General features: G+C 38.0%; 1 protein-coding gene across 3 annotated transcripts in view; it reads left to right on the top strand.

The window, feature by feature from the left end:
• RIC1 (RIC1 partner of RAB6A GEF complex) overlaps positions 1–27,200 on the top strand; it is an 82,799-nt gene that overhangs the window by 51,498 nt on the left and 4,101 nt on the right. For 2 of the 3 annotated variants that reach the window (XM_016214242.2, XM_016214241.2), the window contains exons 8-25: positions 2,867–2,955; positions 4,859–5,003; positions 5,698–5,746; positions 6,229–6,381; positions 8,544–8,738; positions 13,510–13,548; positions 13,860–13,970; positions 14,784–14,873; positions 15,477–15,637; positions 16,581–16,719; positions 18,803–18,919; positions 19,376–20,104; positions 22,183–22,341; positions 22,424–22,560; positions 24,407–24,693; positions 25,499–25,690; positions 26,295–26,472; positions 26,634–26,822. In XM_016214242.2, coding sequence (XP_016069728.1) covers positions 2,867–2,955; positions 4,859–5,003; positions 5,698–5,746; positions 6,229–6,381; positions 8,544–8,738; positions 13,510–13,548; positions 13,860–13,970; positions 14,784–14,873; positions 15,477–15,637; positions 16,581–16,719; positions 18,803–18,919; positions 19,376–20,104; positions 22,183–22,341; positions 22,424–22,560; positions 24,407–24,693; positions 25,499–25,690; positions 26,295–26,472; positions 26,634–26,822 — 3,159 coding nt within the window. The remainder of the gene's footprint in view (positions 1–2,866; positions 2,956–4,858; positions 5,004–5,697; positions 5,747–6,228; positions 6,382–8,543; positions 8,739–13,509; positions 13,549–13,859; positions 13,971–14,783; positions 14,874–15,476; positions 15,638–16,580; positions 16,720–18,802; positions 18,920–19,375; positions 20,105–22,182; positions 22,342–22,423; positions 22,561–24,406; positions 24,694–25,498; positions 25,691–26,294; positions 26,473–26,633; positions 26,823–27,200) is intronic. The other variant, XM_016214243.2, reaches the window with a different exon arrangement.

Genomic DNA, 27,200 nt, shown 5'->3' with positions numbered 1-27,200 from the left:
TGCCCTACATTCTAAAGTTGTATTCTTCATAATGGCATTTAATTAGTTTTTCTAACACCTGGAATGACTGGAACGACTGGAACTTTGAAACTGGTTCTTGTTGAGCCAATACAGCCAATGACTAGGAAGCTCACAGAGACATGAGCAATGGCAGATGCACAGTTTCATATCACCTACATTCAGGGTAGCACCCAGGGGTCTAGCAAGGCCAGAGGTAAGAATCCAGGGGAGGTACTATAGCCCTTCCCCAGGATAATGAAGATAGAGTCTTGGCCTTTAGCCTTTCAGTCGTCTCAGTTTTCATTGGTGGGGAGTGTACCAGACCTCTGTCATGACCATGGGCTGGGGTGTGAGCTTTGTGACTGTAGCTGTGTGACTCAGCAGACTAGTGGCTTCTAGCTCTGATCTGCCATCACTTACCAGGATTAATTGCCTTGAACACTAGGCTATTGCTGTGTCCTTGAATTCTATAAGAAGCCAGCTTCCTTTTAGGATGCCATTTTGCAGGGGATGAGTCTTACAACCTAACATTTACCTTTATATTTAAAGGTTTTTTTAGATTCTGGTAAAACACTTTTGCCATACACATGATGTGTACTTTCTATGGCATTGTGTAGTGGTAATGTCAAGTTGTCCCAGGATTAATGCTGCCAAATTTGATCACTTACGGTGATAATAGCCATGTCTCTATTATAGAGATATGTTTTTTGCTTTGAGATTAGTATGTAGTGTCTTTTAATGAAAAACTTTTCTCTTACAATGGGCTGAGAAATGGAAAGAAAAATAATTTAAAGAGCATAGGCACTACAGAATACTTGAAGGGTTAATTTTCTGTTTTTATAAGTATTGACTTAGCACCTATTTCTTATATTAGAAATATTTGGACTCCTCACTGACTTGTTAGAGCTCAGCAACACAGAGTTACAGAGTTAGCACTTGACAGTTTGTCAGATGTAAACCAAAAACCTGCTAGGCACTCAGTGTTGTCTTTCCGCCAGGTGTTTGATTGGGCAGATAGTCTGGAAAGATATATTTAGACATTTGGCTTCTGACTAAGATGGAATTACAGATCAGATTTTATCTCCCCCTTGGGAACAAAACAAGAGAGTGGACAAAAAATATAAAATAGGTGTTTTGAATTCAAGAAATAGGACATCAGGCAACTAAAGACAGTGATCCCTGAAAGATGAGAAACAAAATAAGAAAATTCCACAAATGCCCCAGCTTTAGTTACTTTGAGGGTTTCCAGGGCATAGCATGAGGTTGGAAGATAGAGCCTGGCAGATTCCCTGAGTTGAGCACCTGGAAATGAGAGTCTGGGGAAAGCAAAACAGCTAAGGCTCACGGGACAGACACCAAAGAGAGAGTGGCACAAAGAGAGAACTCCCAGAGATCTGTAGAGAATCCCTTTTGAGTATTAAACCGAAACATCAAAGATATAAAGAAGACCCAAATGAAACATTGCAGAAGAAAAGATTAATATTAACTTGAAGAACATGACAAAAAAAATTATTTGAAATAAAATGGAGAGAGAAAAAAGAATTAAAATCAGTGTTAATGAGCTGTGGGATAGCTTCAGGTGTCCTGTTATTGCGGGTATTTTGTTTTGTCCCATTCCTAACCCTTAGAAGAGTTGGACCTGTCTGGAAATGGGTCAGAGCTGCTGTGGGGAAGCCATCTGACTTCTGCCACAGAGGAGCGTGCATAAGAGCCAGGATATTCTGGCAGTCCCAAGCCAGTGTCGTTCTAAAGTGTGCCAGAGCAGCCTTGGAGTTAAAATATTTTACAAACAGTATTTTTGTCAAATTTTTGATCTGAAAACTTCATAAGCAGAAATTTTTTAAAAAAATGATCATTAAGTTTAGTTCCTAAATGTACTTTAGAAGTAAGATAGATTTTGTTCTGCTTTCTGATCCTTCGTAAATTTGACCCTTGTAAAGATATTTTAAATGAAATAATTATATATACTGTATACACAAAAGAGCATGTATCATGTGTATAGATTTAAAAAGTAATGGAATAGCTCAGCCAGTGTGGCTTCATGGTTGAGCGCTGACCCATGAACCAAGAGGTCACCGGTTCAATTCCAGGTGAGGGCATTTGCCTGGGGTCTCGTGCTCCGTTCCCCAGTAGAGGGGCCTGCAGGAGGCAGCCTGTGGAAGTTTCTACCTCTCTATCCCCCTCCCTTCCTCTCTAAAATCAATAAAAATATTTTTATAAAAACAAAAACTTAAAAAAAATAACAGGATATAAAAATAAAATTAAAATCTGTATGAATTACCATCTCACATGAGAAAAAGAACATTATCAGTACTGACGAAACCCCTGCTTGCCCCCTTCTTTATACCAGCTTCTCTACCAGCCCAGTCACCCATCTGCAGTTAGTTTGCATTAGGTCTTTGTTACATTTTTACCACAAGTATATTTAACTACTATGTTTTGAATGCTTTTTACTATATAGAAACAGAATTAATTATACTATATATCTATGCATGTAACTAAATTTTACTTATTTTTAATGCTATATGGTATGTTACTATATGATTATACCATAGTTCATTTTTTCTTTCTCTTATTGCTGAACATTCAGATTTCCATTTTTTTGCACTTATACAGAATACTATAATGAACATTATACATGACAAGGATATTCTGGGATATAGCTAGAGGTGAAATTGCTCAATTACAGAATATGTTTGTTCAAATTTATGAGGTGACTACAAATTATTTACAAAATTGTTTTGTTCTAGTTTACATTCCTACCAGCAGTACATAAGAATTCCCATAATAACTCTTTTTATATTTGTATTTATATTTTGTATTTGTATTTATCTTTTCTCACTAAAAGTTTGTTTGTTTTGTACAGTGGTTCTGTTCAGGTTTATACAATAGATAACACCACTGGAGCTATGCTGCTGTCTCACAGACTAGAGTTAACAGCAAAACAATACCCTGGTGAGTCTCCTTTTCTTCTTCTTTTAACATTTTTAATGTACAGATACGTGTAGTGAATGCTAATTTCAAATGATGCATGCTATGTAGGTCAAGTATTGTTGAAACATACAAAAATATTTTATGTGATCCAAGATTTCTGTGTAACTAGAAAGGCTCCAGGGATACTGCTTTTGTTCCTTCATCTAGTCCTCTCTATGCTTGCTTAGTTTCAGCCCCTATGTCCCTCTGGACTTTGCCCTATTCTCTGATGTGATTTCATTGCTTCTGTTAGTTTATTTCTTCTAATTCAATTTATTCATTCAACGAGTACTTGCTGAGTACCTACTGTAGGCCAGACACTTGTCTAAGTGCTGGATATATAACAATAAACAAAAGTCTCTTTCTGAACCCGTTAGTGACTCTTTAATGAATCCAGTCCACAGGATTAAGTTTAAAGTCTATGTCATTGGAAAAGCTTTTGATGGAAACTAACAGAAAACCCAATTTACTGTGGCTTAAACAAATAGGATTTATTTTCTCAAATAGCAAGAAATCCAGAGGTAAGCTGCTGCTGGCATTCATTTGGCCTTTTCTCCACAAGGTAGCTCCTAAGCTCCAAACACTACTTCTGCATTTGAGTCAAGAAGAAAAGAGGAACAGATCATACCTTTAAAAAAATTTTGTTTTGGTGGGGAAGGGGTTAGGAAGGCAAAATCTTTCTTAGAAGCAACTCCACCTACTACCTGCTCCAACTATCTTCCACTTACATCTAATTGGCCATAATTGTGTCACATAGCTACTGTGGGCTTTTCCAAGCCTTTATGGTAGAAGTGGGCAAGGGAGAACAAGGATGGGACTAGATGTTGGATTAAACAACCAACTGTGTCTACCACATATATAGCATGTAAGATCTTTTCCAAATTTGGCATTATTTCTTGGTTTCACTCTGGCCTTAGTGTCTCCATAATTTTACCCCTATGTTAAAAGAAATACCAAAAATTCTGTTGATTAAGTAGCTAGTTCTAAACAACTTATTAGGTGACTCCTAGCAACCTTGTAGCATTTTCAAAAAATAATGCATGTACATGAAGAGAAAAATATTTTAATTTTATTCTTCATTACTATTTTTTACTAACAGGATGTCTGTGCCTGTTGGACATGGTACAGTTTCTCAAACTGCCCTTGGAGTCAGATTGGGTACAATTGCCCACATTTCCTGTTCCACATTGATTTTCACACACTTCACTTTTTTCACAGCAACTCTTAAAAACCTGTCTTTACAAAGATACAACAATATCAGAATAAATGTAGTTCAACCTGATGTTGCAACTGTGAACTACCTGTAGCTAATAGTTTACGTTGAGTCCAACAGATACTATTATCACTATATTTCTCTTGAAAATTATCTCATGGTAAGGACAGTTTTTGCAGCAACTTATAAGAACAGAGTAATGTGTATTTTGAGAGAGAGACACACACACACATTAGTTGCCTCCTGCACCCCGACCAGGGACCGAAACCATTCCTGAGCATGAAACCCTCAACCTGGGCATGTACCCTGACCAGGAATTGAAACGATGATATTTTGATGCACGGGATGGTGTTCAGCCAACTGAGCCACACTGGCCAGGGCCAAAGCCAAACACTTTTAAGGCTATATACACAGTTGTAATTATTCAAGCTGATAGTGTCCCTAAACTGCTTTCATTTCCTGTAAGTAACTTGGGCACTGAGTTTGTTCTGCTTAGGTCAGGTCAAGGCTAATGGCCTTACAGTTTTTAAATAACCCTCAATGAGCCAGATTCATCTCAATATTTGAAGTAGACATGCCTTTCTGCTTATTTCATCTTGAAAATACAGACTAAAAAATAACTCTTTCTGAAGCAATTATTTATTTTTAATTCCTCTCACAATTTCTTAACAGATATATGGAACAAAACAGGAGCTGTTAAATTGGTCAGATGGTCTCCTGACAATAGTGTTGTAATAGTGACCTGGGAATATGGAGGCCTTTCTTTATGGAGTGTGTTTGGAGCTCAGCTGATTTGTACACTTGGAGGAGATTTTGCGTAAGTCAATAAAGACAAATTTTAGATAAAATAACTCCACTGTCTCTCAGACAACACACACACACAGAGAGAGAGAGAGAGAGAAACTTTATGTCATACAGATATCCTTTTCCTTATTTGCCTCTTACCCCAAAACAATTTGTAAGGTTTGGAATTAATTTTTTCAGAATGTATTGATTATGCAAACATCCATCCTCTTAAAACTTTATGTTTATTCAATAAAAATGCAGTTATTTATTGAACCCCTGTTGTGTATATGATAGCATGTTAGATTCAAGGCTAAATATGGTTTTCTTCAAGTAGCTTATTATTTAATAAGAGTGGTGAACCATGCATATAAGTAACTACTAGGAAATGAAAATTACATTATCCCATTGGGTTAATGTAGATTATCCCACTGGATTGATAGGAGTGGTTTCCTCCGTCTGCCCACTTCTTACACTACTACGAGCCTCAGTCCTGACAAAACAAACACATGTTCCCAAAGTGCATGACCCTGCCAGGAAGTTACTTAGGACCTGGAAGGCTGTGCCTCAGTGATAGACCTGTGCATATTAACCAGCAGTCTCCTAGTTCATGCATTATTATGTATTTCTATTTCGAAGCAACAAAATCAATTTAATATTTTAAAAACTTAAAGCAAAATATTATATATAATTAGAAGACTCTTTTAATTAAGTTTCTGTACTCTTAGTTATAGGTCTGATGGCACCAAAAAAGATCCCCTTAAGATCAACTCTATGGTAAGTTCTTTCTATAAATAATGGTATAGTGTGGAAAACTTGAATTTTTCCTCATGTTGGTGTGATAAAATCACAAAACTATTTTAGCCTCAGCAAAATCTTACGCAGTTCTTGCTTTGAAAAAAAGGTTTTGTGTGTTTTGTTTTTCAATCAGGAGGCTGTTCAACTTTTAGTATTTTATTTGGTTTTGCTTAGATGTGTCCAGCAAGCCCATCATCATTGTGAATATAGTGCCATAGTGAAATGAGACCATTGTATTTCCTAAATATACCTCCATTTCTTGTATGACTTACTAGCACCCACTTCTCATGACCTCCTTTATTTTAACATAAAGTGAAATGCTGATTGGCTATTTTTCCTGGAGGACATGCTGTTGTTGGTTATTTCATAATTTGAATATTTGAAGCCAGGGAAGGATAACAAACTTTTTATTGTTTTGATTTTCCCCCTCTTTTCTTTCTTTCTCGCCCTCCTTCTCTAAGAGCTGGGGTGCAGAAGGCTATCACCTATGGGTAATCAGCGGATTTGGTTCTCAAAACACTGAAATTGAACCTGAGCCCAAGAGTATAGTTAAAGAGCCTGGCATTCTGCTTTTTCAGTTCATCAAGAGTGCACTCACTGTGAACCCTTGTATGGTAAGTTTATGTAATTAAAACTGGTTTGGGGGGGTGTCTTTTTTTTTTTTTAGTCACTTTCATATTAGAATCTGACTCTGACACAGATGTGTTGAATATACTTTTAAAATTGGCATATTATCTTTTGTATATTTTCTGTGATTCTTGGGGTGTGTGTGTGTGTGTGTGTGTGTGTGTGCGCGCGTGTTTAACCCTTTGCGGTTGTTTGTCTACTCTCAGCCACCAAAGCTTTTTTACCATTCCGGTCGTATGTCTGCTCTCAGCCACCACAGCAAGGAACTGTACGAATGAATCTTAACTCTATTCATTCATGTATCAGTTCATAATTTCTCTTGTTTATCCTTCATAATCTTGCATGTTATGTATCACTGCTCTTTCAATGGAAATTAATTCCGACCAGTACGACACCCATGTCCAAATTTAATACGACCGCAAAGGGTTAAGTATATCTTTATTGATTTCAGAGAGAGAGAGAGAGAGAAACATCAATGATGAGAGAGTCATTGATTGGCTGCCTCCTGCTGCATGCCCCCAACTGGGGACTGAGCCCACAACCCGGGCATGTGACCTGACCGGGAATCAAACCCCGATCACCTGGATCCTAGGTCGATGCTCAACTGTTGAGCCGCGTCTGGCTGGGCCTTGTGGGTTTTTAAAAATTCCTATTAAATTTACGCTAAAATTTTATTTCTGAGCAGGTTTTTAAAAAAAATAAGATCATAAACAACTTGAAAAAAAGCAGTGTTTACAGATTTAGTTGAATAACTTGAAAAAAATTAGTCTTTATCTGTATAGTATTTCCCAGTGTGTTCCAGCAAGCATATGAGAAATATCAATAGCTGTTACACAGAATAAGAAAAAGTTCTGTTGTGTGAGTGTGAAATAAAGGATTTAAAGCTGTAGAGATTTCTTCATTGTAGGTCTCCAGGTATTCACATGCTAGTGTGCACTATGAAGTCCAGGAGCTGGTGTATAAAAACCAGCATTTCCCAAGCTTATGTAACTGAATTTTTAAGGAACCCCTTGAAAATAATATGCCTAGGAACCTGCTTTGGGAAGTACTGCCCCAAATTATAATGAAAATCCATCATGTTTTATCAATCTGAAATAACATATATTAATATTACATGTTATTAGTACGTAATACTAGTACATATTAAGGTGTGCATATCTAAATATCTGCCACCAGTGGGTTTTTAGATACTTGGTGCAGTTAAAATGTACAACGCGTTGAGAAAGAATGTGTGAATAACCTGAATCTTTGATCTCATTACTGTAGTTGAAGAATAAGGGTCCCCAGAAAAACAAGAATAGAGCATTTCTCCCCCCACCCCCACCCCAAATAATAATTTAAAATTACCCTTGAGTTTTATGTCAACACAGTGTTTGTACTACAACAGAAAGGTGAGGAGCTCTGGGGTGCTGATCTGTCCGATTTGAATATCCAGTAAGGAATCTGTTTGTGTTGGAGAACACTGGCCTTCTGATTGAAAATGGCATAATCGCTAAGAGAAGAAAATGTCTTATTTGTCTAAATATCCTCAGAACCTGGCACAGTCCTTTGCACTAACCCAGCATTTACCAAGTGATCATTGAGTCGTTCTGAACCAGGACGATGGACTTGGACTGTCCTTCCTCCTCCCCGTGGTTTAAAAAATTCTCCAGCATCGTGTTACCCCCATCACCAATTTACCCCCTTCCTGCCATGTGGGCACACGAGTGAGCACACACACAAACTGTTCAACAGGACGTTTTCTTACCACCATTTGTGAGGTATTTTATGTGAAACTAATTTGTAAACTGTAGATAATGAGTGGTTGTGTTTAGTTTTCAGACGGAAAATCTCCCACAGCATTGCCATATTAGAGTAGCAATAAAAGATACTGCTATGGCAGTTGTAAACCTGGGCATGTTTTGGAACCTATAGGATAAAGGTTTCATTTACACTGGGAAGCCCTCATTAAAATGCTGCCTGTTCCTTCTAAACATACAGTGCATGAGATCATTTTGTAGTCATGTCCTCTGTGGGGGAAATCAGCATTAGTATATATGGTGCATTTCCTATAATAAAACTAAATTGATGTATTTACTTACTTTCCCCTACCTAATACCGAGTTTTTATTTCCTTCTTGGCCCCTCTGCTTCCTTTTTCCCTCATCTAGAGTAACCAAGAGCAAGTGTTGCTTCAGGGAGAGGATCGATTGTACTTGAACTGTGGAGAGGCCTCACAAACCCAGAACCCCAGTTCTTCAGCACACTCTAAACCCAGCCGGGGAAAGAGCTTGTTTGCAGATGATGGTTTCGAGTCTCAGGGTTTAAGCACTTTACTTGGACATCGGCATTGGCATGTAGTACAAGTAAGTCATCAGTGGCCATTGGCTGAGTCCTTGGTAAGGTAGCACCTGGAGCAGATTTTTAAATATTTCCCCTGTTGCTTTAGAAAACAGAAACTTTTTAACCTTTTTGACTGTCATGTCTCTCCTGCTTCTCTGTGCTCTTGTTTTCTTGTCTCTGCTTCCTTTCTTTCCACTTGATGTAGAGCATATCCCCGCCTGCTTTAGGTCCATTAGTAGTGAGCAGTTTCAAAAACTGGAAGTTTATGTTTTGCCCTCTTACTAAGCAAAACTGTTTATTGTACTTCCAAACTTTTTTTCTTTTGGTATAATTTTAGCTCTGTGGATTTGCATAAGCAAAAAGGCAGTAATTTCATGGAAAATAACAGTATTGATGTAGTACCCTGTGTAGCAGCTCTCCTTGTAGTCTTAATAGGAACATATTGAGGTTACTTGTCTGACTTTAAACCAAAATTGGAGACTTGTGGTCAGGTTAGAACCTTATTGTTAATAATTTCATTATTACTTAATCTTGTTCCAAATTGCTTACTCTGGTACAACTTTAAGTTAGCAGTTTCTTGTAGTTATTCTGATAAATTGGCATTTAATATGAAAATTGTGAATTTTTATACCAAATAAAATTAACTCAGGTAAATCAATAAATTGAAGTTTCTTGAAAGAAACTTTCATACATAGTTTCAGTTCTGAGTGTTTTCTTTCCTCTTTTGATACCAAAATGTCTTAGGTACATCAGTGCCTACTCTTGGAGTATTGTTTTAGTTAGTTTCCATTTCTACAATTCTTTGCCTTACTTCTGCATTCTGTATTTTTCCTTTACTGGCTTACTTCAGCTCCTATGTCACTTTCAGTTGACTCTGGTTAGAGATAATGAGAGAGAGAAGAATGGTCATTATGTGAAAACTTTAAGGAGTATCTCCTACATTGACATGTGGCATACACTAAAGTAAAGTGTATTTAATTTACATTAATAAGTTCATAAAATCAAACAATGTGCATACCATTTTATAATTAGTAACAGTTTTTAAATAAAACTTCATCAGCTACTTCCTTGACTAAAATTTTCCACTGCTCCCTTCTCTCCTATAGCCATTTCTCTGCTATTTTCATTTCCCCATACTTTGAACTATTCATTCTACACTGACCTAGCATCAATGCCAGTTCTGCCTAGCCAGGTCTGTGTTGCCAGAGAGCCAAGTAGAGCAGAGGATCAAAGAAGGTAGGTTTGGAACTCAAAAATCCCTCAGGCAATAACAAAAACTGAATTTCTTTCCAGCTCAAAAATTCATTGATTCTGTGATGCTTAGCCATCTACAAAGTATCCCATATTAGAACCCTGTAACACTGATTTTACAACTTTAGACAAAGTAGGTGCTAGCAAGATTCTTCTGTTATTCTATTCTTCAGATATCTAAAATATTCAGAAAAATGAACTTGTCTAACTCTAGCACTAATAAAAATAATGCCAGAGTTGTACTCCCAAATAATCCAGTTATAATAGATTCATAGAATTTTTAGAGCTGGAAGGACCTTAGAGATCATGTAGTCCAACTGGATTTTATTCGTGAAGAAACAGGCTCAGGGAAGTTAGGTGACTTACCCAAGGTCACAGCAGATTAGTGGCAGACTTATCCTTACCATAATATAAATTAAAGTGATAGTCTAACCTATTTCAGAACCTAGGTACTAAATGTTGAGTCATATAATATGCTACTGACCTTGAGCTAAAACCTAGAATGTGCCCTCTATTTTGTTTGCTGGCACTCCAGTCATGCGTCAGTGCAGTGTGGTGTGGTGGTGTTTTGGTGGGGTGGTTTACAGTGTTCATGCAATCTAATGCTTTACTTTTCAGGCTCCTTAGACGTTAGTAATGATTCCCTGAAGAAATGGGTGCCTGTTTAATTCCCCCCTTCAGCATATGCTCTTGTGTAGGATAAGTGCCCAAATACTCCATCAGGGTGGTTTTGTTTGTATGCTTTTTGTACAGCTTAGAATTCATCAAATGAGCTCCAACTAATTCTGCTGCTGTCTGTTCCTCATCTAGATTACTGGATGTTTTGTTTGTTTAAGCCTTCTGCCTTACATTTGTTAGTTTCCTGATCAGAAGAGTCTGAGTTATGTTTTTTCCTTTAACTAAAACATCACAAGTACATATTTGTCAGAAGCAAGGTTGGTAGCTTCTGGTAGAGATGGTGTTTTTTGTTTGTTTTATTTAGTTTCCCCAGCTACACATGTTTTAAAAATTGAAAGTAGTTTGTTGACAGATGGAGAATGAATAATATGAAATTAAAAAACAACAACAATAACAGTACCCTCATGGTATTAGGGTATGTTCCTTCTTTGATTGCCATTTATTTTAATATTCAGTATTTTGCATAATATAAACACTTATTTCTGAAAGGTACATGAATCACCATCCAGTGTTCTGAAATGCTTGACAAACTGCTTGGAAAGAGTAAGCTTCACAAAATGTGGGAAGTAAACACCTACGATGTGTTAGGCACTACGTTAGGCATGTCAGCTCAGGATTTTAAAGACTATTTTATTTATAAATGATCTACTTTCATTCCTATGTACTAGGTGTGGTATTTGGCACAGATAAAACCTTTTAGGAAGCGGACTGTCACAATCTCACCAGTTACAGACAGAAGTAGTCTAGCAGGAGACAGGGTTTTAGCAGAGTGACATTAAGGGGAAAAATTAGGTTCCTTGAGAGACTGAAGAATCCTAAGATGTTAAGAGTAGAGATTCTATACCCTGGCGCTCAGTTTCTCAGTAGTGTGGCATGACTTTGTGCCCTGAGTATGGAATCTTGACCTGAGTTTCTGCATTATTCATTAGCTACCTCTTTTCCTTCTGCCATTTCTCGGTATAAGGGGCAGAGCTCCAAAGTTCAAGTGGCACAGATCAGTAAAGGTGACTTACTGGGGAAAAATAAAAGTTTCGTTTTCTCATTTTATGACGTCTTCAGACACAAAACTGCATGAAAAATAAAGCACTTTGAGTTTTGAAAAGAAATTATTTGCAGCACTTCATACGCTTTTGAAGGTTAAAAGAATAAACTGTTTCTTCCTACAGATACTCATCAGAGGGTGATCATATGATAAGATTTGACCTAGGTTCCCATGATTAGAAACTCTTCCTGTTGGAATCCACTTTGGCAGTGAGAGCACATCTCACGCTTTACCCACTTACGAAACACCAAGATGTGCTGGCGGGTGTTCTTTTTCTGTCATGAGTGGCTGGCTCAGTCATACTCCAGATACATCCTTCTTCAAGTGGCTATTTTCTTCATCCAAGAAAGAAAATAATTTTGTTTGCAGCCTCCTACAAAACTTTCCCTTTTATTTTGTCACATGATTGTTACATTAGATTATCCTTATTCTGAATTAATATCACCCCTCATAGTGAATTTTATTAATTGGCCTAAATGGTACAGCATATCAGTTGAGATACAAGTTAAGCATTCTTCAAGCATATATTGTGACATTATCTTCAGTTCTGTAGGGTGGGCTTCCACAAGCCAGCACTGAAGTTAAAATTTTTCTAATGTACTAAAAGCTATTAATTTCTTCAGAATTTACATTGGCTTACTAGGTAATAAGTGAAGTCTAACAAATGGTTTTATAAATAACTTTGTCAAGGTCAATGCAGATGTTTTCAACATATTTTTACTTGGTTTTCCTTTTGTCTTATTATGCAAAGAATCATTGGATTCGATGACATTTACTTGGCTTTTTAATTTTGCTTTCTTTTTTTGAATATGTAATACTTTTTATTTCAGTAAAATGAAAATAAAGTTGAATAAATTGAAGATTCTCTTATTCCAGGATCAGAAGAGTCTTCCCTTGTACTCTCGTTCTGCTAATTTGCACCCCACATTCACCACCTGCTCATGAAAATTAGTTAATCATTAAGCCAGTAGAGAGATCACAGTCTTCATAAAGCTATAATTTATTTAATCTACATTGATAGCTCATAGAGGATTCATTAAGTTTAAAATTCTTGTTAGAGTGATACAAAGACCCCATGTACAAGATAAGATATAAGACAGAAAACATGAGGAGGTATTTTTACTACTTATGTTGCAGATAGAGAGTTAATATGTATAATATACTAAAAGTTCTTATAGATGAATAAGGTGAACACCCCAATAAAAAATAGAGCTTATACACAATCTTACATGTATATGGATGTTAGTTTACAAATAGAGTAAAAACTACCCAGTGGTTAACCCTCAGCAATGATATAACAGGAAAATTTCATTTTGTACTTTGTACATTTTTATATTGTTTAAGTTTTACAAGCATGTATTGCTTTTTTATTCAGAATTTTTTTTTTAAATAATAAAAAGCAAACAAAACCCTTGCTGGGGCTCTAATTTTATTAGATAAGATCGTTTTGGGGATAGTTCAGATCAGCAAACCCAAACTGTGTTCATCTACACAATTCTTGGCGGGGGTGCTCCTTGTGGGTGCTTCTCTAAAAATCTTTTGTCAGTCTTGTTTACTGAGTGTTGAATATTTAAAACAAAACAGTGTAGAGAAAAGTAGAAAGGCCTAATGTCTAGAAACTTATAGTGAAATTATTAAGACAGGAGATGTGAAATATTGGCTGGTATACAAATGGTAAATTCCAATTACTCTGCTAGTAATACCCATGTTTGGAAACACTTTAAACATTGTATGAGAAAATGAATCTTATATTGTGATGTTAATGATTTAAGGTTTAAATCTATTTCATAAGTCTTACCAAACTGATGTGTTATTTTCTGTAGATTTCCAGCACCTATCTAGAGAGCAATTGGCCCATACGGGTGAGTTATTATTTTGTTGGTGTTAACTTTTTTTGGATAGCATTTGCTGCAGGAGGCATTCTGGGAATTGAGCCTTTTAGTGAATACGTTGATAAAAGTAAAAATTTTAATACTTGATCCTTTGTGCATTGTTAGTGTAAAATATCTATAATTCAGTTAAATGTAAGTTGTGTATAAATATATAGATTTTTAAATTTAGCATTTTACATTTCATTTATTAATAGCCTGTTTGCCTGGTGTAATACTGAGTTCTTTATATCTAATAAAGATATAGGTTTGCAAGGAAGAGTTTTTAATTTTTTTTTAATCAGTTTTCAGCGATTGATAAACTTGGACAGAATATTGCTGTGGTTGGCAAGTTTGGTTTTGCACATTACTCTTTACTCACCAAAAAATGGAAACTTTTTGGAAACATTACCCAGGTTGGTCTTTTTGAAATTAAAAAACTAACTTCTCAAAGTATAAGAAGACTACAATATGAAATAACTACAATGTAAATCACTGTTTACTTAGAAATAAAACAAAATACTTAAAAATGATGTTGGATTGTGTCTAAGTCAATTCTGATCAAGTTCTTGATACTAGAGGAAGGATTTTGTATTGAGATAGTTGGTTTGTCTTTAATTCTCTTTAAGATCAGACACTATAATTCTTTAACTTGTGAGTTCATCAGATGTGATCAGAATACATTTCCACAAAATTTGAGATCATTTTGCTGCTTGTCTGTGTGTGATATGAATATTTGGGTAGCACACAAAGAGATGTTAAATTTTGCATGAATCATATAGGAGGAAATGAGAAGAAATTAACATTTAATGGGTGCCTATTGTGTGCCAGGCACTTTAAATGCTTTCATATATTTTAGTGCATTGATCATAACAACCCAGTGAGAGCACTATTGTTACTTACCATTTTATAAAAGAACCTGGGATTCAGAGGCCAGCGGCTGATAAATGATAAAGCCAAAATTTAAACCAAGATCTTAATGTGGGAATAATAATGCTGCATGGTACCCAGTTATTTTGAATGATGTATTTTCTGTCTTAAAAAAGTGTTTATTTTTTCAATAGAATATGCGTCAGTAATAAAGGCCCTGGAGTAATGCTTAATTGGGAGTATGAGACTAGAGCAGAAATAACTTCAGCTTTCATTATCTGTTTAGAATATTTTATTAGTGTGTTACTTAATGTAATTTCTGGTGGCATAAAGGTAATTTTTTTTTAATTTCCTTTTAGGAGCAAAATATGATTGTGACAGGTGGCTTAGCCTGGTGGAATGACTTCATTGTCATTGCATGTTATAACATAAGTGACCGTCAAGAAGAGGTAAATTTTTTCTCTCAAAAATATCATGTTATATTTTAAAGATATTAAGGCTATTTGGATTTATATAAAAATAATTTATTGGAAAATAAAACTTTATTTTTTAATCTAGAATTAGGCATTTCTAGTTAATGGGATTTTCATTTCAGATTACTACTTTAAAATTTTTTCAAAGGGATAATCAGAACTTCTAGATAACTTTTTCTAATGATTTTTAACTGCTAGACATTCTCTATAAAGTTTGTAAGTAGCAAAAAAAAAAGTTAAAAGCAGAAAAGTTTATAAGGGTAGCTGTCCTTACAGATTTATTAATTTATTGATTTGTATGTTTATTTTTTTAAAAATTCCTGGTATCCTTAAATCAGGTCTAAATATTCAGATCTAAAAGAAGTATCATATTAGTACAGTCACAGTTTTGATCACTTCATCTTTTGATTATTTATAGAATGAGCCTTCCCTGTCAAAATATAAACATCCATTTATTATTAATGCTCAGATTAGTCTTTTAACTCCTCTTTCTTGAAAAATATCAGTAAATAGCATGGATTTAGTCATCTCTGGTAGGCATCTTGTTTTTCCAATTTTCTTTATTTTTGTTTTCTGCAGCTGAGAGTATACTTGCGAACATCTAATCTGGACAACGCCTTTGCTCATGTCACCAAAGCACAAGCAGAGACCTTACTGCTTAGTGTCTTTAGGGACATGGTGATAGTGTTCAGAGCCGACTGCTCAATATGCCTTTACAGTATTGAAAGAAAATCTGAGGGGTAAGTCCATAGCATGTGACAGGTCACTCTTTGTTCCTATGTAGCATGTTTCCTCTGTAGTTTTCACTTTTCAAAACCATTACTCTAATTTTATATTTAGTGGGATTGTTTGTTTGTTTTAGGAGTTTAAAAAAAGCAAGGAATTTTAGTGATATTCAAATGGTATTCTTTAGCTACCAAAATGAGTAAATAAATAAGCCTTACTAACTTCTTCAGATAATCTTACTGGGTTCATTTGGGAAAAAAAAAAAAATCTAGTTTGGGATAGATAAACCTTTTAGATACTAATTTTTTCACAACCTTTAAAACAAGTAGTTAGTAACTACCCGAGTGTTCTAGGCACGTGGGGAAATGTAAAGGCTCCCATAGCGCAGGGCCTTGGGAAGCGTGTCCTCAGCGCTCACCTTTTCCGCTGAGCTGCGTGGCTGTGAGCTGGCAGGAGAAGCTGGCAGCCCTGCTGCGGCTGTGTGCTGCCTGCATCCTTCTTGGCATCGTGTTGGCTTGCAGCATTTAGACCATGACTCTCGATTTTTAGTATGTGCTCAGGTGTTTTTTGTTTGTTTCTTTTTTAAAGGAGCCATGAAGTATGTATTTGGTGAAGTAGCATAGTGATTGAGGAGTAATGTAAAGATAAAAATTAAGAAATCTTACTAGTCTAGATAGAAACTATATCCTTTCTCAACCAACGAAGCTATTCTCATAGCTTCTTCCCTAGCTTTTTCTTCCCTTTCACATCTCACTCCCTTTCTTTCTCCCTTCATCTCCACATGTTCTTTGGATGCCTCAACCTTGTCAGTTTGCTGCTTAAAAGATACTTGGGGAGGAGGAACTAAGGTCAAAGGCATTTGGGTGCCCCATAAGTATGAAATCTAATACTATTAGTAGCGGGGCATGCTTGCTAGCGTTGTTGAGGTGTGTGGGTTTCTTTTTTTTTTTTTTACAGTCCAAATACCACTGCTAGTATCCAAGTTCTTCAGGAAGTCTCCATGTCACGCTACATTCCTCACCCTTTCCTGGTAGTATCTGTTACTCTGACATCAGTGAGTACAGAGAATGGAATCACCTTGAAAATGCCACAGCAGGTACCATTCTATTCTGAACTCTTTAGAGTTTTCATCTCAGTTTTTAGTTTTTTGGTTGATACTGGGAACTATTTATTTGTTCATTAAGTAAATACTAAGTGTTTAGAATGTGCCTTGTATGCAGTTGCTGACCTACAGTGACAAACTAAGTAAACATAGTTTCTGCTCAACAATAAGGAAATAATTACATATATAAGTAATTATAATTGTGATGTGTGTACCAAAAAGTAGTACAGGTTACTCTGTCTATAACAAAAACCTGGAGTAGTCTAAACAATCAGAGAAGATTTCCGTACTATTTAAATGGAAACCTGAAGAATAGTGGTGGTTATCTAAATAAAGGGGGGATTTCAGGCAGAAGGAACAGTAGTGCAGAGGCCCATACATAAGGGAGAACATGACGCGTGCGGGGAATTGGAAGAGTTTCAGGGTGACTGAAGCATAGAATATCAAGGCACGTGTTGATAATACCGACTTCAGACTTTATCTTAAAATCTCAAGTGTCTTAGCTGGGTATTACTGTATCTAAACTTTATAACATTTATTATAACAATAAGGAGGAAAATGAACTAGAGTAGGACAAAACAGGGAGTAGGGAGAGTAGATGGGAGACCATTGTCATGATCTAGGCGAATTGCATTACTAGCCCAGACTTGGGTAGTGACAAAGAAGAGGGACAGAAGTAGTATGAATGTAAAGTTTAGAGGACTCTATTAGTTAATTCTAAGGAAGGAAAAGGAGAATGCCACAGTTTCTGGTTATAAAGTATGTAGTGGTGCCACCAGGACCCAGGTTGCATAACTTCTATCCTAGGGCTCCTTCCATTATACCGATGGTTTCCAAACTTCATGTCAATGTGGAACTCATTTTCATGGGAAGATTCTATGTAGATTTATCATCCCTGACTGCTCATTTTGTCTTTTGCTTCCTATTATGGCACTTTCATTAAAGTCCTTTAAAATATAGGTCCCATTTCCTCTGCAAACTACATTTCATGGTAACCCGGTAGTCCTAGTTGATAAGGGAAAGTTTAGTTTTACAGAAGAATTCTGGGTAAAGATGTGGAAGGAATGTCAGAATTAAGGAATCACCTGAGGAAATAACTGATTCAGACAGTGGTTATTATTAGATGAAAGCATCAGATGAAAGGTTGGTGGGAACTTTCCGTGAAAGGATGAGGTGGTCATACCTCAGTCATCTTAATAAATCCTATCATCACTAAGGGGAGAACAGGATGTGGCCTGCTCCCCTGAGCGGTGCAGCAGGAGGTTCACATGGAGTCACTACGCAAAACATTGAACCTGAATTGTATAGACTCATCTTCCATTCATAGGAAATACAGGGATATTTAGTTTAACACTACAGGAGACAATGCAGAACATTCTATAGGACAGCTACAACAAGTTAATAACGGAGGAAAAAGTAAGAGGAGACTCTTCTAAAGACTTCAGAGCCATAACAACTAGATGCAGTGTGTAAGTTTTTTTGTATCATGATTCAAACTGACTATAGAAAGACACTGTTAAAACAATCAGAGATTTTTAAATATGGACAGAGAGATGACACTAAGGAATAATTGTTAATTTTATTAGATGTGATACTGGCATTGTGGTTATGCAAGCAAACATATATATTTTAGAGATGCATATTAAGTGTATAGGGGTGAAATAGCCTGCTGTCTTTAAAATACTTTGGCAACATTTTTAAAAAGGGTTCAGTGGAGCAGATACAACAAAATCCTGGTAATTGTGAATCAGGATGATGGGAATATGGGGCTTCATTCTGCTGTTCTCCATACTTTTAATTATGTTTGAAGTTTTCATTTGAGGAAAAAGGGAGTCTTGGTATCTCTGCCCTCAGTTTTATATTCATTCGTATTGTTCATTAGTGTGTTGTATTAAGCATTTCCTACCCTAGCCAGAAAGCTGCTTGTGTACACCCACAGAGCCTGACAGAACGGCTGTACATAGGACACACTCAACAAGTATTGCTGGTCGTTTAACCTGTAAACCTTAGGGGTTGGGGAGAAAGTGCTGAAAACATGCCTATAAGTTAGTATGGGTTCAACTTATGTTTCTTTCAGGCTCGTGACGCAGAGAGCATTATGCTAAATCTTGCTGGTCAGCTTATCATGATGCAGAGGGACAGGTCGGGCCCTCAGATCCGGGAGAAGGACAGTAACCCGAACCAGAGGAAACTTGTGAGTAAATGCACGTCATCTAGAACGTGAAGAATGCATGGGTTCAGGATAAAGGAATAAAAGAACTTCAGAGGAGAGTATTGTCTTGTGATTTGGAAGCTGAGGAAGTATGTAAAATTAGTCTTAAGCCTCTGGGTATAAGACTTTGTGAAGGGTGAAGGATAAGGTCCTGAAATGATAAAATGTTCCATACTCCAGAGGTTATTGCTTAGGTATTATTTCCAAGTTCTAATGGGAAAATCATATAAACTGGTGAAGTTCATAGGTTTTGTTTTGTTTTTAGATTTAAGTACACATAATCTGAAAGGCCAGGCTACTGTTATTAACTCCAGTTCTAAATAAATTACCCTAATTTTCCCAAAAAGTCCTACTCTCATTTTGAAAGTCTTAGGAAATTAGTACCCAGGAACTTAACCTACAGATTTAATAGGAAGAAACTTGTCTCTCCTTTTCCAGCTGCCGTTCTGTCCTCCCGTTGTACTAGCTCAGTCTGTTGAAAATGTGTGGACTACATGTCGAGCAAATAAAAAAAAGCGCCACCTTCTGGAGGCCCTCTGGCTGAGCTGCGGAGGGGCAGGGATGAAAGTTTGGCTCCCTCTGTTCCCTCGGGATCACCGCAAGCCCCATTCCTTCTTGTCCCAGCGGATCATGCTGCCTTTCCACATCAACATTTACCCCCTGGCGGTTCTGTTTGAAGATGCGCTAGTCCTTGGTGCTGTCAATGACACTTTACTCTATGACTCTCTGTACGCTCGGAACAGTGCCAGGGAACAGCTGGAGGTGCTCTTCCCTTTCTGTGTTGTGGAGAGGACCTCGCAGATCTACCTCCACCACATTCTACGTCAGCTGCTGGTCAGGAATCTTGGGGAGCAGGCCTTGCTCCTGGCCCAGTCCTGCTCCACGTTACCTTACTTCCCTCACGTGCTGGAGCTCATGCTCCACGAAGTGCTGGAAGAGGAAGCTACCTCACGGGAGCCCATTCCCGACCCCCTGCTTCCCACTGTGGCGAAGTTTATCACCGAGTTCCCCCTTTTCCTGCAGACCGTTGTTCATTGTGCCAGGAAGACTGAGTATGCCCTGTGGAACTACCTTTTCGCAGCCGTCGGAAACCCCAAGGACTTGTTTGAGGAATGTTTGATGGCTCAGGATTTGGACACAGCTGCCTCTTACCTTATTATCTTACAGGTAACAGCTGTCTTCTTACAAAGGTACAAGAATTGATGAACTTAAACTTCGGGAAAAATATGTCCTGTTTTGTTTTTTTTTAATCCTCACCTGAGGATATTTTTTCCATTGCTTTTCAGAGAGAGTGGAAAGGAGAGAGAGAGAGAGACAGAGAGACAGAGAAAAACATTGATGTGAGAGAGACACATTGATTGGTTGTCTCCCTCACACCCCCCGACCGGGGCTGGGGATTGAGCCTGCAGCTGAGGTATGTGCCCTTCGCCGGAATTGAACCCAGGACCCTTCAGCTGTGGGTTGACACTCTAACCACTGAGCCAAACCGGCCAGGGTGAAATGTCCTGTTTTGACACTGTGATTGTGTTTAAGGAATTAATTCAGCCTTGTTTTCTGTTAAATTTATATTTTTCCTTGTGAAGAACTTAGTATTATCAAATGACAGAAAATTCCTTTGAATGTCAAAAAGTAACATCGCAGGGTTTTAAATTTTTATTTATTTTTAGAGAGAGAGGAAGAGACACACACAGGAACATCAGTTTGTTGTTCCACTTATTTATGCATTCAGTGCTTGATTGTAACATTGCAGGGTTTTTAAAATCCTGTTTGTCTATAAATAGGCCTAAAACAGACTGATGAGTTTACAATATTATTTTGAATAATACTGAAGAAATGTATTATTTTACATAGTATAGTACATATAACATGCACATATTACATAAGAAACACAATGAAGAACTATTTTGAATATTACTGGGTTTGTCTGATACCCCCAGAATAATAGATTTGTTTCCTTATAGTACGGAATTGATGAGGGGACTCTGATTAGACCATGGGTCATAACAGAACACCCTATATTAGGCTCCCCATAGCGCCTGTCACAGTAATTACCCTCATAAAGGTTTTTCTCAAAATAATGGGTTCTTCGAGACTCCTGAAAGTTTGCTTCATTATATATTTGACAAGGGTACTTGACACTTTGTGTTCCTGTCGGTCTGATGTGGATTTGACAGGCCGCACTAAAGTTTCTTTCAGTGAGTGCAAAGTTGTGTTGCTGCTGTAAGAAGCTAACCATAAACCTGGTTTGAAACCGCCTAGAGCAGATTTCCTGTCTGCTTATTTTGCTTCATGACAGCTGATTTAAACCAGAGGAGAGAATCGAGCAGAGGTTGGATGGCCATGAAATTCGGATTCCTTGGTTGTTATTAAAGAAAAAGCCACAGAATCATAAAAATAGAAACAAATTAATGTAGCTATTTTTTTTAGGTCATTCCTTAAACTTTCAGTGATCTCAGAAACAATGGAATTGGAAACTTGTGTTATACCAAAATTTCTAAGTTGCTGTGGATTGTCAGATAATCATCACAGTTAAACTTGTCTATTAGTCAGTCACCTTTCCATGAAGGTCATGGCAGGCAGTCGGTTAACTTTGTGAAAGAGCGCTGGCTGGGTGGCTCAGTTGGTTTCTAGCATCATCCCCTCCACCAGAAGGCTGCCGGCTTGGTTCCTGGGTAGGGCATGAGAGGCAGCTGATCGACGTGTCTCTCTCACATCAGTGTTTCTCTCGCTCTCTCTGAAATCAACAAACATCTCGTCGGGTGAGGATAAAAAATAAAAAAAATGTGTGAAAGAATTATTTAGGATGCTGTTTGTGTGACAGTGCTACCTACTACTGCCCAAGCAAAGATTTTTTAAGTTACATCCTCAGAAAACTCTGTCCCAGGAGACCTGAGCTTTTTTGGAGTCTGGCAAACCTAGATTTATATTCTTGCTTCAACAAGTTAACTCAGTTTCCTCATCTGTAAAATAGGAACAATATACCTATTTTGCAGATTCCCTAGGAGAAATGAAAGAATGTAAGGTTTGTATAAGATACCTGGCTTGTAGTCAGTTCAGTAAGTCATAATCTCTTACATGGCAGAGTAATCGCCTCACTTTTTCTTGTCTGTTAGACTATCCCCTGCAGTGTTGCAGCTGCCTTTCTCCTCTGGGTTAGGGAACCATGGAGATAAAGATTTGCTCAGAGCCTCCCATATTACTTGCAGTATAAAAGGAATGCGTGTCTTCCTTGGTTGTTTTTGTAGAATATGGAAGTCCCAGCAGTAAGTAGGCAACACGCCACCCTTCTGTTCAACACAGCCCTGGAGCAAGGCAAGTGGGACTTATGTCGACACATGATTCGATTTCTTAAAGCCATTGGCTCTGGAGAATCTGAGACACCTCCATCCACACCTACAGCTCAGGTCAGTTGCAGAGTTGCAGAGCGTCTCTGGGCCGCGCGCCTGTGGCCTCTCCTAACCGCACTGCCCGTTGTGTGTCCCCCAGGAGCCCAGTTCAGGCGGCGGATTTGAGTTCTTCCGGAATCGCAGCATCAGCTTGTCCCAGGCGGCTGAAAACACCCCTGCCGGTAAATTCAGCCTGCAGAAAACACTGAGCATGCCATCTGGTGCTCCTGGAAAAAGGTAAACGGGTGAAGAGCTGCTGTGCTTCTAGGGCCTTCAGTGAGACATTGCATTTCAGGGCATTTGCAGAGTCACGTCTTGTAAAAACAGCTACTTGATCCAACTGCACTACCTTTTCCAATTCCCAGAAGCTTGGAGACCACATAAAAGGCTTCCCTACCTCTTCCTCCAGAGTTCATGTCTTGACTCTCTATAGTTTCTGCCCCTCATATTAGAATAGGCCTTGATATGCCTGTTCTGAATGTAACTAAATTCCTTCTGATCGTAGACTAAAAAGAAAGATAATAAAGCTGCAAGTAATCCAAAGCCTTCTTACAGTCAACAGTTTTTTCCTCCTTTCCAACTGTACCTCTGGACAAAAATAAAAATTCATTCCTTGTGTACTTGACTCTCTTGTGACTCTCTTAATCGGAGAAGTCACTAAAACAGTGGGAGAGCAAAGAGGAAGTGTGTCTGGAAACAAACCTACATCACCCACGGATGAGTTACTGCTCCTGAGAGGTTAACTACGAGCTCATACTGAACATGAAACGGAATTTCCTCGCCTTGTGAGGGCCTCGTATTCCTTCTTGCATTGCATGTTCGTGGCTCTTGCTTTTTCTCCTTCGTAATCCTTTTGTATTGTTTGTATTGTGTCTACAGTTCCTGGCACATAGTGAAAACTTACAGAACATTTTCTTTTTTTTAATCCTCACCTGAGGGTATTTTTCCATTGTTTTTTCAGAGAGTGGCGGGGAAGAAGGGGGAGGGGAGAGAGAGAGAGAGAGAGAGAGACAGAAACAAAAATAGATGTGAGAGAGATAAATCACTTGGTTGTTTCCCACACGCACCCCAACTAGGGCTGGGGATTGAGCCTGCAACCAAGGTGTGTGCCCCTGGCTGGAATCCAACCCGGGACCCTTCAGTCTGAGGGCCAGTGCCTTAACGACTGAGCAAAACCGGCTAGGGCATTGAACATTTTTTCATTGTAATGTTTAACTGCTTTTTCTTATCACAGCCATTAACATCACCCCCATTCGCAGCATATACACAATCATGGGCTACATACAAGTGAAATGCAACCTATAAACAACTGTCGGGCAAACATTAGCTTCTCAGCCTTACCCTGAATTTACTGGCTAACACATACTCAGTGCTCACTGTGTGCTGGGCACGGTTCTAGCATTTACACATATAGGTCTTTAATCCTTTCAACAACCATAAAGAGTAGATAAGGGTAGATACTGCTGATACCCACATGGTTCAGGTGAAGAGACAGAAGCCCAGAAAATAAACTTGGTTATTTTCATACAACTAGTGAGTAATAGAGCCAGGATCTGAATCCAGGCTGCCCTGCTCCAGTACTGCCTCTCACCGAAAACACCATATACCATTACCAAATGAGTTACACACATCAGCTCCATGAGTAAGGGGGGATAGAATTATTATTATTTTTATGTTGTCTACGTAACTCACATTAAGAGACTTCATTCCACTTCTCCTTCGTTTCTTTGATCTGGTTTCCTTCCCTCTTCCTTGGCCTTTCCAAACACAGCATTTATTTGCTCCCTTTCTTTCCTTCAAGCCGTTACTACCCTCTTTTCTGGTTTGGCTTTGTCTCCTGTTTTTCCCTATACCGTGTAGTCATTCTACAAATATGTTTTAAGAGCCTGCTCTGTTCCAGGTATTGTTCAACAGGTTGTGCTATCACATGGAGGAGAGGACCTAATACTTTATCTTCCTCTTCAATCAGAATTAGATGTTGGATCTCTTACCTCCTTATCAGCATTATTGATGCTACCGTGTAAAAGTATGTGAAGTCTTCCAGTAAAGATTTTTCTGTAGCTTCCTTGTGTTCCCACTATAGGTGGAGCAAAGACAGCGACTGTGCAGAGAACATGTATATTGACATGATGCTGTGGAGACATGCTCGGCGTCTCCTAGAAGAAGTTCGGCTCAAGGACCTGGGTTGCTTTGCAGCCCAGCTGGGCTTTGAACTAATTAGTTGGCTCTGCAAGGAACGTGCCCGAGCTGCCCGAGTAGACAACTTTGTGATAGCCCTGAAGAGACTCCACAAAGATTTCCTGTGGCCACTTCCCATCATCCCAGCCTCTTGTCTCAGTTCTCCTTTCAAGAATGGCAAATTCCGAACAGGTAGTGCAGACTTTGTCACTTGTACAGGAGAGTTGTATTTTACCCTGTTTTGCTGTTAGTTGATATTCAAAGAATTCTTTTCATTCCATACTCAGGAATAGGAAAGAGCCAAGTTTTTGTACATCAGTCAGCTCATCCACCATTTGATCAAAGATGTAAATAAAGACTTGTGACCTTGAAGTCCTGTTTATAAATCTAGCCATTGTTACTGCAGATTATCAACAAGCTGAGGAATGACTGAATATAGAACCACCACACTTATTATGGGAAGGAGTTTTGGAATTGGTTAATCAAAATAAGCTAAATTGTTACTTACCTGACAGGACTTACTCCAGAGAAATGGTAAAAATGCCCTTCTTCTAAGCGAGGAGTGGGCAAAGTGAAACCACTTTGGTGAAAGAAAAATTTTTAAAAGTTTTTTAGTTCAGGCCTTTTTAAGGAAGACTGTTCTAATTATCACTTAAGAAAATTCAAACAAAAGCCTTTTATTGTGGCATTTGGAAACTTCATGTCATCTTAGAACCAAGGAAAATCACGTAAAAGATTAACAGAATGAATTTTTGCCCAGTTCTAGTAAGATACGATGCTATAAGATGACTGTTAGATGGCATTATATAGTCAGTCCATTTTGTTACAATCCCATATCCCTGGTTTATGGGTGGATGGTGCAGTGTAGGACAGTAATTGTCTGAACCTCTAGTATTGAGGGAGTGGGGGTGGAGAAGCTGAAAGATCTGAATTGGAAATGGCAGTGTGTGCATCTTGAATTCCCATTTTTTTCTTTGTTTTTGGACCTGCCTTGCAGTGGGAGAGCAGCTGTTAAAGTCTCAGTCAGCTGACCCTTTCTTAAACCTTGAGATAGATGCTGGCATCTCTAATGTCCAACGAAGTCGGGCCTGGCTCAGCAACATTGGCCCTACCCACCATGAGATAGACACAGCCACGTCCCATGGACCACAAATGCAAGATGCCTTCCTGTCACCTTTATCTAACAAAGGTAAGTGTCATTTTAAGTCTTAGTTCCTTTTTAGTTCCTTTGGGAGTTGATGTGCTGTAGCACTTCAGAGAGAGCTTCACTCTTTTAAAAAAAAGCCATACCTTGTCATCCCTCAAATGTTAACAGTAATTCCTTAATACCGTCAAATATCTAGTAAGTTTTCAGATTCCAGTTGTTTCATAATTCATAATTGTCTTATGGCTTGAATCAAGATCTAAATAAGGTTCATAGATTGTGATTGTTATGTTTTTAACTTTCTTTTTAATGATTGTTCCCCTCCATTGTCTTTTTTTTTTTCTTCCAATTTATTCATTGAAGAAACTTGCTTCATAATGTGGATTTTGGTGATCGCATCTTCATGATTTAGTTTAACAGTTTCCTCTGTATTTCTTGTCATTTGGTAATTGAATCTAGACTTGATCAAATCATAGCTTTTTTTTAAATAGGTAGTATAGCATGTTTTTCCATCTGAAGGCACATAATGCCTGGTTATCTCTCTGATGGCTTTTAAAAAAATTCCTGTTACTGCTAATATAACATGGGAATAATTAAAGTAAAACGTTTCCCACATTGTTAGCTTATAACTTTGGCACTTCTTCGTCAGGTGATGAATGCAGTATTGGTTCAGCCACAGACTTGACTGAAAGTAGCTCCATGGTGGACGGGGACTGGACAGTGGTGGATGAAAATTTCTCCACGCTTAGTTTAACCCAGTCAGAGCTGGAGCACATCTCCATGGAGTTGGCAAGTAAAGGGCCTCACAAATCCCAGGTCCAGCTTCGGTGAGTTTCTCAGCATTTTGAAAGCACAGAATACTTGGGATATTTGGGCAAATAAGGTACAGAGGCTACTTTCCTGGCAATGATTGTCCTTCTGACATCTGTAGATTCTTCTTAGCTCCATACATTTCCTTCTCAGTTATTCTGCTGCTGTTTCTATATAGGTATTTGCTGCACATCTTCATGGAGGCAGGATGTCTGGACTGGTGCATTGTCATAGGCTTGATTCTTAGAGAATCCTCAGTAATCAACCAGATTTTGGTTATTATGCAGACAACAGAGGTGGATGGAGAGATGTTACAGAATATAAAGACAGGGCTGCATGCAGTGGACCGATGGGCCTCTGCAGATTGGTAAGTGCTGGTTTCCATCGGCTTGTTTCTTGGCTGGCTGTTGGTGAATCCTGTCTTTTCCCATTAAGGCTGAGCTCTGGTTCATTTACTTGGAGATTTTTAGGTTGGTCAAAATAAAAATGCATTCTTATGTTCATTTTTAAGGCTGTTTACTTTAGTTACCTTTCTGTACGTGAAATTTAGATGAGATAGTGTTGGTCATTTTAAAATGGGAATGCACATCACTGACAAGATTGATGCAGTACAAATGATCTTAGAATTAAGACTGGAACTTAAGGTTTGTAATTCTGTGGAATTAAAGATAATAACCTAAAAATGTCTGCTTGAAAAGATAAAAACTTCGTCTATGTGAATTTAACATTCCGTAGCAGTTACTGG

Source organism: Miniopterus natalensis, chromosome 12, assembly GCF_054644295.1.
Source record: "Miniopterus natalensis isolate mMinNat1 chromosome 12, mMinNat1.hap1, whole genome shotgun sequence".
NCBI lineage: Eukaryota > Metazoa > Chordata > Mammalia > Chiroptera > Miniopteridae > Miniopterus > Miniopterus natalensis.
The sequence above is the reverse complement of the archived record's forward strand: the minus strand, read 5'-3'. Positions and strand labels throughout refer to the sequence as shown.